General features: G+C 42.9%; 2 protein-coding genes and 1 pseudogene across 2 annotated transcripts in view; all 3 read right to left on the bottom strand.

Annotated features, from left to right (window-relative positions):
• Positions 1-14,093, bottom strand: part of LOC144538098 (E3 ubiquitin-protein ligase TRIM39-like) — a 109,200-nt gene that overhangs the window by 17,615 nt on the left and 77,492 nt on the right. The gene's annotated exons all lie outside the window — the stretch shown is intronic.
• Positions 1,608-13,606, bottom strand: LOC144538079 (uncharacterized; annotated as a pseudogene).
• LOC144538138 (E3 ubiquitin-protein ligase TRIM21-like) lies at positions 5,048-7,107 on the bottom strand. The gene is made up of 2 exons (XM_078282226.1): positions 6,415-7,107; positions 5,048-6,363 (listed from the first exon to the last, which is right to left on the bottom strand). The coding sequence occupies exons 1-2, from the start codon at positions 7,105-7,107 to the stop codon at positions 5,491-5,493; spliced, it is 1,566 nt and encodes a 521-aa protein (XP_078138352.1). The 3' UTR covers positions 5,048-5,490.

The following is a 14,093-nucleotide window of genomic DNA, read 5'->3' as shown; positions in this document are numbered from 1 at the left end:
TTTGTTATAAATAAATTATTGCATTTTTTGTTGCTGTGTGTTTATTTTATGAAACCTTGCCAGGTATATGTAGTAACCGTTTTATAAAAGCAATAAGCCCCGCGAGGCCGTGGTTTACAGTGATTTTAGAACAGCTAAGGGCGTTGTCCCCTTAGCTGTTCTAAAATCACTGGAAACCACGGCCTCGCGGGGCTTATTGCTTCATTCAGTGATGCTTACGGACCGAGGCGCTTACCGCGTCACTGTCGTGCCAATAATGACGGTAAAGCACACCCTCGAGTGTAATACTGTTTAAACATATCACAGTTGGATTATTGGAATATTAGCAAAAGTCATTTTGAGATATATTGTTAAATTGCACTTCATCGAAAACTTAATTTGACAAGTGTCAGTGTATAATGAACACAGGGAAACATCCTATGTGGATACAGCTCAATTATGTGTCACTGCTCTCTGTTTAAACACAGTAAATATCATCTGCTGTACTCACCTGTGTGCGTCTAAGACTCGGCTGTATTGTTGAGAAAGGCCTGATGAACCTAGTTTTATTTTTCTTTGGAGAGAAAGAGAGACACTTTTCTTGACTGCAGCAGTGCTGTCTCTCTGAGTTACTTTCAGGTTTCACTTCAGCAATGTGACGCTGAAACGTTGCTGTCTTTCCAGCGTTGCTCCTCCTCTTACTACAGGTAAACTTGTATTGTCTTGTTGCCTGAATCATTTTTGGACATGATTATCCAGATTATCCTCCAGACTAGATCACTGTAACAACGTCCTATATGGCATCCCTTCCACCGTCCTCCAAAACTCCCTACATTCAAAAATAATCTCAAAACCCACCTCTTCAAAACTGCCTACAATATCTGACCCCCACTGCTTCTCCACTGCCAAACACTGTTTTTTCAATTCTGTTTTAATATGCACAGTCATGTCCTCACTTTATCATCTTCATTTATTATCATCACCTTGTATCAATTGTTTCATGCATTTTATATATTTATTTTCTTTTTCCCTTAGCTGTTGTAAAGTGTCTTTGAGTACCATGTAAAGTGCTTATAAATAAAATGTATTATTATTATTATTATTATTATTATTATTAGAATTATTATTATAGTAATTAGTTCTGTCACACATCTTGTGATGCAACTTGGACACATCATCAGTGATGTAATCTGGGGTCATCGGGTGTTTCGGGTCTTTCAATGATCATACACCCTCACTCAGGCGACACAGCCGGGGTGATCAAGTCAAGTCAAGTCAAGTCAAGTCAAGTCAAGTCAAGTCAAGTCAAGTCAAGTCAAGCCAAGCCAAGTCAAGTCAAGTCAAGTCAAGTCAAGTCAAGCCAAGTCAAGTCAAGTCAAGTTTGTTTATAGAGCACATTTAAAACAACCAGGGTTGACCAAAGTGCTGTACAAGTATTGAAGAAGGAGAATAAATAATAGTAATAAAAAGCAACAGAGGCAATTCAATGTAGTTAAAAATACAAAGGTAGAACACACAATAATTCATACACACACTTGTGAGACACAGGGCGACGCACAAGCATAAAAACACAGTCGTATCAAGTTGATTCAAAGGCCAAGGAATAAAGGAGGGTTTTAAGGTGTTTTTTAAAAGCGGAGATAGAGGGGGCTCCAGGCTCCTGCTTGTGTCCAAGTAGCTTGTGTGGTCCACGGATCGCCTCTTTTGATCCACAGCCATCTTGATGCCTTCTCTGCGGCCTCTATGGTGGTCTTGATGGCTTTTCTGCTATGCAGCCCTGTGATGCCAAGCAGCTTGAGGGCCCTGCAGAGAGACCGTCTTGCGAAGCCGCTGCTGCCTACTTCGATGGGCAGACATCGAGCCCTCCATCCTCGGCTCTGGCGCTCGCCTGCCAGGCCCTCGTACTTGGCCCTCCTCCTTTCGTATGCCTCTTCCGTCTGGTCTTCCCAGGGAACGGTCAGCTCCAGCAGGACCGCTTGCCTTGTTGTTTCAGACATCAGGACCGCGTCTGGCCTGAGTGTGGTCACTGCGATGGTGTCGGGGAACTTGAGCTGTCTCCCTAGGTCGACCTTCAGCTGCCAATCCCGTGCCGCGACGAGGAGCCCGCCTGGTGGACTTGGCTGCGGCTGTGGATTCTCCCCCGCCTTGACAAAAGTGATGGCCTGCTTTGCTGGGCGATGTTTGCTGCGGCAGATCCCTGTGCAGATGACATCAGCTATAGCTCTAAGCACCTGGTCATGACGCCAGTGATAGCGCCCCTCTCCCAGGGCCATCGGGCAAAAACTCAGTAATAATAATAATAATAAGCTTTATTTATATAGCACCCTTCGTACATGAAACGCAGCTCAGAGTGCTTTACAGTAAGTAGAGGAGAAACAAATACAGGTAACAAAAAAGACTTAATAAAAAGACAGAGTTAGAACACAGTGAGATAGAAGCAGAACATTAGCAGATATCTAAATTGAAGAACAATAAAACAGCGATTAATTAAAAGCAATATTAAACGAATATGTTTTGAGATTCTTTTTAAAAGTGCAGAGTGTATCAATGGTTCTCAGATTTTGTGGGAGAGAGTTCCAAAGTTTGGGACCATAGTGACTAAAAGCAGATTCCCCACACTTCAACCGGGTTGAAGGGACCACCAGTGCATTACTATTGGATGATCTGAGGCATCTCGTTGGAACATATCTTACAATCATATTGCTAAGGTATACAGGGGCCAAACCATGAAGACACTTAAAAACTCATAAAAGAATCTTAAAATCAATTCTAAAAGATACGGGAGATATTACGTAAGTGATAGAAAGCTGTTTTACAGACATTGCTGATGTGGTTTTTTTAAGCTGAGGTCACCATCAAGAATTACTCCAAGATTCTTTACATGGTTTTTTGCCTTCATGGATGAGGAATCTAGATATACCAGCAAGTCATTTCTCCGCACTTCATTTCCAATAAATGAAGTGCATCATTTCCAAGTATATGCTCCAGGGATCCTCTTCTCACAGTGGGCATGCTGCTGGGCTGGGGAGCATGTTGTAGTCCGATTCGATCAAGAACTTAATCCGGAGTGGTTCAGCCTTCCAGAGCTCTGACCGAGAGATGGTTCAGTCCATCGCTTGCTCCCATCTGATCCACACGCCCTGCTGCTGCATCCCCACCATAATACTGTACTTTTTCCACTCCTGCTCGCACCTCCTCCTGGACCAGCTGGCGTCTCTCTTTCCCTTGTGCTTTATCGTAGCGAGGTCTCGGGATGCTGCCAAGCCCCGCCCGTCCAGACGCCGCAGATCCCACCGGCACGCTGTGGCGCAGCCGTTACCCGGCCTGATCCACCGCCGCCTGGGCCTTCCGCTTCCTCCCAGTCCTCACCACAATGCCAGCCGAGGAGACTTATGGCGTCAGTGGAGTCTCTGTCCAGCAGCATCTCTCTTGCACGGGTTACCGTGAACTCTTCTGTCAGGCTGCTGAAGGGGAGCCGTAGCTTGTTCTTGTGTCCGTACAAGGCGATGCTGCTCAGGCTTCGCGGCAGGCCCAACCACCTGTGCAGAAAGTGGCTGGTCTTCCTCTCGAAGCCCTCGACAGTGGTCATCGGGACCTCGTAGACGGGCAGGGGCCAGAGGAGTCGAGGTAGGAGGCCATGCTGGTAAATCCAGGCCTTGAACTTCTCTGGCAGCCCTGATTTGTCCACCGCTGTCAGCCATGCCTCCAACTCACTGCTGGTCGCCTGAGTGCTGCAGTGTCCTTCAGGGTGCAATCGAAAATGTTGCCCAGGCTCTTGACGGGCTTTTCGGTGACTGACGGGATCTGGATACCTCCGAGGGAAAAGCTGAACATGTCAGTCTCCTTTCCCCTCTTCACAACCAGGGACCTGGACTTCGCTGGCTTGAAGCTCATCCGTAACATACTTTTGCCACTAGATACATTTAATTAATACATTTTGTTTTAATTACATTATAAAACTAATTTTCACCCAAATTGTCACCCAGTTTCACTCAAATTGTCCCATGTGAGGCAGCAGGTTGTCTAGTGGTTACAGAGAGCTTCCTTCCACCAGAGGATTCTGGTTCAATCCCCATGGCAACAAGCATCCGCCCTAGGGATGGGAGATACTGCTATTTTCAATTCCACATGAAACCAAGTACTTTTGGATCCAGTATTGTAGTTGGATCCGGTGGTATCAATTATGATACCAAGTACTTGTCATGAATAATGTCAATTAAAACCACATGATGACCAAAGACATGCAAGCATCATTTTAATGTTTTGTTTAAAACATGTCAAACTCAACAGTGTTTAAACATCACTGTTGTACTGTAAAAATAGTGCAGAATAGCATTGTGTGAGATAAAAGTTCCAACAATTTGAATCAGTTCTGTATGTGTGTGTGTGTGTGTGTGAATGTGCACGAGCGTGAGCGCATAAAAAAGCATATTATCATATTTCACCCCTCAATAAATATAATGAAAAATACTAAATTCTTCATCCTCAGTATCGCTCATTTTGATTCTCGACTGGTGTCACAAGTATTGATACTCTGGTATTGATCCGCTCACCCCTAATCTGCCTGCTGAAGTGTCCTTGAGCAAGACACTGCATCCCTACCAGCTCCAGAGGTGCTGCTCTGTAGCTGACCTCTGACCTCTCTGGAAGGAGGAAGGCAAAGATAGAGGGCTTTCAGCTGGTGGATGCTGCCCTCTGGCGGCCATATTGGAGGTCCACAGCTCACGGCAACAATGGCTGACAACAGCTGATTGTGTTTCTAATCTTATGATTTGGCGTCTCATCAGTGTGGAATAGACCAGATTCATTTCTGTGCTCTAACTGCCAATTACCTTTAGAACAATAACATTTTTCAAGCCTTGATATCAGTCAAATGTTAAATAATTTAAGCATTCTGGTCCATTTAAATCCATTTATTTTTATTCATTCAAAAACAAAAATCTTTAAATGTGAGAAACAAACTGCAGAATTACTTATTATTCATAAACTGCTCTTCAGTAATTGTCAACATACAAAGCTCAGAATATGTACAATGATCTGACAATAATAACACATTTTTAATTTATCACCTAGACATGTTTAAGTGATTTTAGCAAATACTTCTGATTTCTGATATGACATTACTGTGTAGAGTTATTAGATCAGAATAGATTAGATTAAACTTTAATGATCCCTGTGGGGAAATTAATCATTTGCAGTATTAAATTGTAATAGGATACATAAAAAAAGGATATAACTGAGAAAAGAGCATTAACCATTTTAACCAGAATCTGTAGTCAAACGTTTACTATATTTAACTTTAACACACATTGTTTTTTTATGACAACACATTCATTTTGCCAAGAAGTAGAAAGCTAAAGTGTTTTTTTGTTGTTTTATTACTATTATTCAACATTAAAATGACTTAAGTTACCTGAAAAAAATAGGAAAACATATATACTTCCCTTGATTATATATAAATGTGTTATCTTAATATCAATGAATCCTATCTGAGAAAAAGTAATGATTAGTCTAATCTGTGTGATTGACAGGAGAGATGATCAGAGGGGCGGAGTTTTCACCATCATAATTAACACAGGGTCTGAAGAATGGGTAGAGTTTCTCAGTGAAGCTGCAGCCAGTAAAGGAGTAGATAAGAGCTGCAGCATCTACGTCATAAAAGGAGACCAGACCCTCCTCATAATCCACAAACACCCCCACCTTCTGAGGCTTCGATTTCACAGAGAGGAGGACAGGAGGGTCAGCAGGAGCTTTGTACTCATTTCCATTACTCAACCATACAGTCAAGTAGCCATTATCAGGACTCGGACTCATTAGTCCCTTCCTGTCGATCGACCCTCTGGCCACTCCTAAACCCCACTCAGTCTTCCCTTTAACCTGAACCTCATAGTAAAATCTTCCTGAAGAGAAGCTCTTTCCTAAGACATTGACATAAAGAGAGAATCTCTCTGGGTTGTCTGGGAGATTCTTCCTTACATCACCATCTTTTACTTGTTTCCCATCATCAGACAGGATGAGATGGGGATGTGCTGTATCAGGATCCAGAGTCACATCCACTGCATACTGCTGGACCCTCTTCAGCTCAACATCAAGCAGCTTCTCCATCTCTTTCCTGAGAGTCTCCTCCAGCTGAGCCACAGCTCTCCTCACAGTCCCCTCATATGATGAGCGATGGACACTGACCTCTGTCCAGTCCTTGGTGTGTGGAGGAGTGTTCAGGGATGGGAAGCTTTGGAGGAGGTGGAGGTGGTCTTCAGTGCGTGAGAGCTGCTCCACCTCAGCGGTTCTCTTCATCAGCTCAGAGATTTCCTGTTCCAGCTCTTTGATGAAGCCTTCAGCCTGTTTCTCTGTTGTTTTCTGCTTCTCTTGGATCGTCTCAATGAGCTCAGCCTGGCCTCTCTCCACAGACTGCATCAGAGCGGTGAAGACCCGCACACTGTCTGCTATCTCTCTGTCTGCATCTTCCTCGCTGAGCTCTACTGAGTGTTTGATCTCCTGAATCTTCAGTCGTCTCTCCTGGATCTTCTTCCCCAGCTCAGCCTTCTTTCCTTCATATCCTTCCTTCAGAGAGACAAAGTGATGTGACTTGTGGTCTGACTCAGTGCAGAACTGACAAACACACATCTGGTCCGTCTTGCAGAACAGCTCCAGCGGTCTGTCATGCTTCTTACACATCCTGCCTTCCAGGTTCTCCACAGGATCGATCAGCTTGTGTCTTTTCAGGCCCGTCATTCTCTGATGAGGCTCCAGGTGAGTCTCACAGTAGGAGGCCAGACACACCAGGCAGGACTTCAGGGCCTTCAGTTTGGTCCCAGTGCAGACGTCACAGGGAACTTCTCCTGGTTTGGCACATCGCTGGTCTGGGCAGCTGCTGGCTTTCATCTGAGCTGACTTTCTGAACTGAGCAGCTATCTCAGATAATAAACTACTGACATGCAGCTCAGGTCTTGTGTTGAAAACCTCTTTACACATGAGACACTGGCACTGGACACTAATATCCCAGTGCTGTGTGATGCAGTTTTTGCAGAAGCTGTGTCCACATGGTATGGAGACTGGATCAGTGAACACATCCAGACAGATGGAGCACAGAAACTGCTCTTCAGATAGGAGACAGCTGGCAGCGGACATATCTAGACACTGAGACCTAAAGTGAAAGTGTGAAATAACAACATTGTTATACAGAATTGTGAAATATTTATATAAATTATACAACAGGTAGTTCCGACCAAGCAATCTGATTGGTCAACTAGACATTTAGAACGTGATCAAATCAGCATGACAGCACACCTAGCCGTGCTCATCACTCAAAATATTACTATTATACTACATATATTTTTATACAATATAATATATTTAAATATAACTCTGTTCAGCCTTGATGTTACTAGACGCTCTGGCATCCTCCATCAGCTGTGCCGGTGAGTCGGTGACACGGCGCTACTAGCTTAAAAATACATGTGAAGTTCGCGGACGTAGTAGCTAAATCTGTCGATGGAAAAATTATTTTTTTCAGCAGATATCTTAGTTACAACAAGATTGAGCTAGCAAGGCAGTTTTGTGTTTATATGTGTGGTATTTATTCAGTTTGGGAAATCCCACGATCTCTAGAAAGCATTAGCTCAAGTTGGCTGACTCACTCAACAGGGACTAGAAATCGTCTCTGTTGCTAGGTCGTTACTAAGGGTCGGCCTACTTGCTGGAGTAGTAACCTAGGTTTCATTACATAGGAGTCTACTGACGTGACTGATTGTTTTCCAGTTATTAGTCAGACCCCATGTAGTTCCAGGGAAACGGAGATATCACTAGCAAAAAGTTTTTTATTTTGAGAGCGAATTGCCCCACAATATGAATACATTTTGATTAACGTTATATCTTTTATTATAAAACGGATAGTTCCGGACCTTGATTATGATTGGCTGAGCTGCGTTCGAAGCAGTTTTAAAATACTCTATAAACACACACCTATGACCGCATCACATCAGTATTACTGCGCCAAACAAATTGTCTGTGTCTGCGTCTGTGTGTTGCTTGGCAACGATTCCGCTAAATGTCGCTGAAGAACTACATTGCTTGGCGAAAGAATGATTATTTGTTATAAATAAATTATTGCATTTTTTGTTGCTGTGTGTTTATTTTATGAAACCTTGCCAGGTATATGTAGTAACCGTTTTATAAAAGCAATAAGCCCCGCGAGGCCGTGGTTTCCAGTGATTTTAGAACAGCTAAGGGCGTTGTCCCCTTAGCTGTTCTAAAATCACTGGAAACCACGGCCTCGCGGGGCTTATTGCTTCATTCAGTGATGCTTACGGACCGAGGCGCTTACCGCGTCACTGTCGTGCCAATAATGACGGTAAAGCACACCCTCGAGTGTAATACTGTTTAAACATATCACAGTTGGATTATTGGAATATTAGCAAAAGTCATTTTGAGGTATATAGTTAAATAGCACTTCATCGAAAACTTAATTTGACAAGTGTCAGTGTATAATGAACACAGGGAAACATCCTATGTGGATACAGCTCAATTATGTGTCACTGCTCTCTGTTTAAACACAGTAAATATCATCTGCTGTACTCACCTGTGTGCGTCTAAGACTCGGCTGTATTGTTGAGAAAGGCCTGATGAACCTAGTTTTATTTTTCTTTGGAGAGAAAGAGAGACACTTTTCTCGACTGCAGCAGTGCTGTCTCTCTGAGTTACTTTCAGGTTTCACTTCAGCAATGTGACGCTTAAACATTGTGGTCTTTCCAGCGTTGCTCCTCCTCTTACTACAGGTAAACTTGTATTGTCTTGTTGCATGAATCATTTTTGGACATGATTATCCAGATTATCCTCCAGACTAGATCACTGTAACAACGTCCTATATGGCATCCCTTCCACCGTCCTCCAAAACTCCCTACATTCAAAAATAATCTCAAAACCCACCTCTTCAAAACTGCCTACAATATCTGACCCCCACTGCTTCTCCACTGCCAAACACTGTTTTTTCAATTCTGTTTTAATATGCACAGTCATGTCCTCACTTTATCATCTTCATTTATTATCATCACCTTGTATCAATTGTTTCATGCATTTTATATATTTATTTTCTTTTTCCCTTAGCTGTTGTAAAGTGTCTTTGAGTACCATGTAAAGTGCTTATAAATAAAATGTATTATTATTATTATTATTATTATTATTATTAGAATTATTATTATAGTAATTAGTTCTGTCACACATCTTGTGATGCAACTTGGACACATCATCAGTGATGTAATCTGGGGTCATCGGGTGTTTCGGGTCTTTCAATGATCATACACCCTCACTCAGGCGACACAGCCGGGGTGATCAAGTCAAGTCAAGTCAAGTCAAGTCAAGTCAAGTCAAGTTTGTTTATAGAGCACATTTAAAACAACCAGGGTTGACCAAAGTGCTGTACAAGTATTGAAGAAGGAGAATAAATAATAGTAATAAAAAGCAACAGAGGCAATTCAATGTAGTTAAAAATACAAAGGTAGAACACACAATAATTCATACACACACTTGTGAGACACAGTGCGACGCACAAGCATAAAAACACAGTCGTATCAAGTTGATTCAAAGGCCAAGGAATAAAGGAGGGTTTTAAGGTGTTTTTTAAAAGCGGAGATAGAGGGGGCTCCCGGCTCCTGCTTGTGTCCAAGTAGCTTGTGTGGTCCACGGATCGCCTCTTTTGATCCACAGCCATCTTGATGCCTTCTCTGCGGCCTCTATGGTGGTCTTGATGGCTTTTCTGCTATGCAGCCCTGTGATGCCAAGCAGCTTGAGGGCCCTGCAGAGAGACCGTCTTGCGAAGCCGCTGCTGCCTACTTCGATGGGCAGACATCGAGCCCTCCATCCTCGACTCCGGCGCTCGCCTACCAGGCCCTCGTACTTGGCCCTCCTCCTTTCGTATGCCTCTTCCATCTGGTCTTCCCAGGGAACGGTCAGCTCCAGCAGGACCGCTTGCCTTGTTGTTTCAGACATCAGGACCGTGTCTGGCCTGAGTGTGGTCACTGCGATGGTGTCGGGGAACTTGAGCTGTCTCCCTAGGTCGACCTTCAGCTGCCAATCCCGTGCCGCGACGAGGAGCCCGCCTGGTGGACTTGGCTGCGGCTGTGGATTCTCCCCCGCCTTGACAAAAGTGATGGCCTGCTTTGCTGGGCGATGTTTGCTGCGGCAGATCCCTGTGCAGATGACATCAGCTATAGCTCTAAGCACCTGGTCATGACGCCAGTGATAGCGCCCCTCTCCCAGGGCCATCGGGCAAAAACTCAGTAATAATAATAATAATAAGCTTTATTTATATAGCACCCTTCGTACATGAAACGCAGCTCAGAGTGCTTTACAGTAAGTAGAGGAGAAACAAACACAGGTAACAAAAAAGACTTAATAAAAAGACAGAGTTAGAACACAGTGAGATAGAAGCAGAACATTAGCAGATATCTAAATTGAAGAACAATAAAACAGTGATTAATTAAAAGCAATATTAAACGAATATGTTTTGAGATTCTTTTTAAAAGTGCAGAGTGTATCAATGGTTCTCAGATTTTGTGGGAGAGAGTTCCAAAGTTTGGGACCATAGTGACTAAAAGCAGATTCCCCACACTTCAACCGGGTTGAAGGGACCACCAGTGCATTACTATTGGATGATCTGAGGCATCTCGTTGGAACATATCTTACAATCATATTGCTAAGGTATACAGGGGCCAAACCATGAAGACACTTAAAAACTAATAAAAGAATCTTAAAATCAATTCTAAAAGATACGGGTAGCCAGTGGAGAGATTTAAGAGCTGGAGTGATGCGATCTCTAATTCTGGTGCGAGTTAATAATCTGGCAGCAGGGGTTCACGGGTTACCGTGAACTCTTCTGTCAGGCTGCTGAAGGGGAGCCGTAGCTTGTTCTTGTGTCCGTACAAGGCGATGCTGCTCAGGCTTCGCGGCAGGCCCAACCACCTGTGCAGGAAGTGGCTGGTCTTCCTCTCGAAGCCCTCGACAGTGGTCATCGGGACCTCGTAGACGGGCAGGGGCCAGAGGAGTCGAGGTAGGAGGCCATGCTGGTAAATCCAGGCCTTGAACTTCTCTGGCAGCCCTGATTTGTCCACCGCTGTCAGCCATGCCTCCAACTCACTGCTGGTCGCCTGAACATCTTGCCCAGGCTCTTGCTTTTCGTCCTACCTCCGAGGGAAAAGCTGAACATGTCAGTCTCCTTTCCCCTCTTCACAACCAGGGACCTGGACTTCGCTGGCTTGAACCTCATCCGTAACATACTTTTGCCAGTAGATACATTTAATTAATACATTTTCTTTTAATTACATTATAAAACTAATTTTCACCCAAATTGTCACCAGTTTCACCCAAAATGTCACATTTGAGGCAGCAGGGTTGTCTAGTGGTTACAGAGAGCTTCCTTCCACCAGAGGATTCTGGTTCAATCCCCATGACAACAAGCATCCGCCCTAGGGATGGGAGATACTGCTATTTTCAATTCCACATGAAACCAAGTACTTTTGGATCCAGTATTGTAGTCAAGTACTTGTCATGAATAATGTCAATTAAAACCACATGATGACCAAAGACATGCAAGCATCATTTTAATGTTTTGTTTAAAACATGTCAAACTCAGCAGTGTTTAAACATCACTGTTGTACTGTAAAAAATAGTGCAGAATAGCATTGTGTGAGATAAAAGTTCCAACAATTTGAATCAGTTCTGTATGTGTGTGTGTGTGTGTGTGTGTGTGTGTGTGCGAATGTGCATGAGCGTGAACACATAAAAAGCATATTGTTATTATATTTCACCCCTCAATAAATGTAAAATACTAAATTCTTCATCCTCAGTATCGCTCATTTTGATTCTCGACTGGTGTCACAAGTATTGATACTCTGGTATTGATCCGCTCACCCCTAATCTGCCTGCTGAAGTGTCCTTGAGCAAGACACTGCATCCCTACCAGCTCCAGAGGTGCTGCTCTGTAGCTGACCTCTGACCTCTCTGGAAGGAGGGAAGCAAACAGAGAATTTCCCAGTTGTCATCACAGCATCAGTCTGCTGTATTGTCGTCAGTCTTCCTGTGCAGCTGTTCATACAGCAGCACACACCTGAACTCTGTCTTCATCACATCTTCATCATTACAGTGTGAGTGTGTGTGTTGTTGCTTCTTTGATTTGTCGTTCATTCAGAGTGTGATCCTCCTCTCCCGGTGTGTGTGATTCAGGTTTTACACAAGTTGTGTGAATTGTTGAGCCCATCCAGACAGAAAGAACAGAGGAACTGCTCTCTCAACAGCAGACTGCTGACAGAGGACATTTCTGTCACCATCACTTATCATATTCTATAGAGGGCTTTCAGCTGGTGGATGCTGCCCTCTGGCGGCCATATTGGAGGTCCACAGCTCACGGCAACAATGGCTGACAACAGCTGATTGTGTTTCTAATCTTATGATTTGGCGTCTCATCAGTGTGGAATAGACCAGATTCATTTCTGTGCTCTAACTGCCAATTACCTTTAGAATAATAACATTTTTCAAGCTTTGATATCAGTCAAATGTTAAATAATTAAAGCATTCTGGTAAATAGCAGTCATGTGACCATACAAGTGTGTTCCATTTGTTTTTTATTCATTAAAAAAAAGAATCTTTAAATGTGACAAACAAATTGCAGAATTACTTCTTATTCATAAACTGCTCTTCAGTAATTGTGTCAATATACAAAGCTCAGAATATGTACAATGATCTGACAATAATAACACATTTTTAATTGATCACCTAGACATGTTTATAACAAATGCTTCTGATTTCTGATATGACATTACTGTGCAGAGTTATTATATTAGAATAGATTACATTAAACTTGAATGTGTCCTGTGGGGAAAATAATCTGTTGCAGCAGTAAACTGTAATATGATACACAAAAAAAAAACAGGATATAAATGATAAAAGAGCATTAACCATTTTAACCAGAATCTGTAGTCAAACCTTTACTGTATTTAACTTTTACAGACCTTGTTTTTGTAATGACAAGACATTTTTTTGCCCAGAAGTAGAAAGTTATAAAGTGTTTTTTTCTTGTTTGATTACAATTCTTCAAGACTAAAATGACTTAGGTTACCTCAAAAAATACATAATGATAAACATAATAACATAAGAAGCGAAGCCTGCGAAGCTAGTTCAGGCAGACAACTCGAGTCGCGCTGCCGTCACGTGATTCACACACTACTCATACAACTCTTATCAAGCGCCCCCCTCTCAATAAGGCGGTCTATTTAAGCTTCCCGCACCTCACACTTTTGCATTCCCATGCTGCTGCTATGCTGCTCAGCTTTGCTGCTGCTAACCATACATCATTTCATCATCCCCACCTCCACCCCAGCATCCACCTGTAGGCTCTGATTCTATGGTCTCCTCCGGGGGGGAAGTTCCCTATCGTCACTCCCTGCTCTCTTGGCTAGGTGTACACTCGCAGGGAGTGACAGGATCAGAGCCTAGATGCCAAACAAAACTCTGTACATATATTTGCATTCATTCTCAGTAATCTGTTTACGTGAGTTGGCAGACTGAAATATACTTCTGTTAAAAATCACAAGTCATCACCCTCCTTATCGTCCCCAGTCACCGCTCCCACCTCCATGTTTCACCTCTCTTGGTGTCCTGGGAGGTGAAGCCACTCCCAAGAAGTTATATAACTCCCACCTGGTAGCCTGAGATGCCTTTCCCTCCAGGCTTCACTCCGAACTGTGTTGTGTATTTCCCAAATGTAAGAGGAGGATTTTGAACTTTTGATTAGTGCCACCATGTGATATTCAGTTAATATTTCATTATTTGGTTTAATGTTTAATTTGTGTTATTGTGTTTAGATCCCTATCAATAGTCAGCATTGAAGAGACTACTTGAATTTGCTTGATTTTTTACATAGACAAAAGCATCCATCCAATGTATTCATCATGATTCCACAATAAACTGTTGAACAGCTCCTTGATCCCTGTGCTTCAATGTGCATCCCAGTCCAGACGTTCTTCTGTGAACCATCGCCAAAATTTTATTTTTCTCCACTTCCATTAAATATGTAAGTGTGTTATCTTAAAAATAAATGAATCCTGAGACAAACTAATGACTAG

The sequence above is a fragment of the Centroberyx gerrardi genome, chromosome 24 (assembly GCF_048128805.1).
Source record: "Centroberyx gerrardi isolate f3 chromosome 24, fCenGer3.hap1.cur.20231027, whole genome shotgun sequence".
In the NCBI taxonomy this organism is placed as follows: Eukaryota; Metazoa; Chordata; class Actinopteri; order Beryciformes; family Berycidae; genus Centroberyx; species Centroberyx gerrardi.
This window is presented reverse-complemented; position numbering and strand designations above follow the sequence as displayed.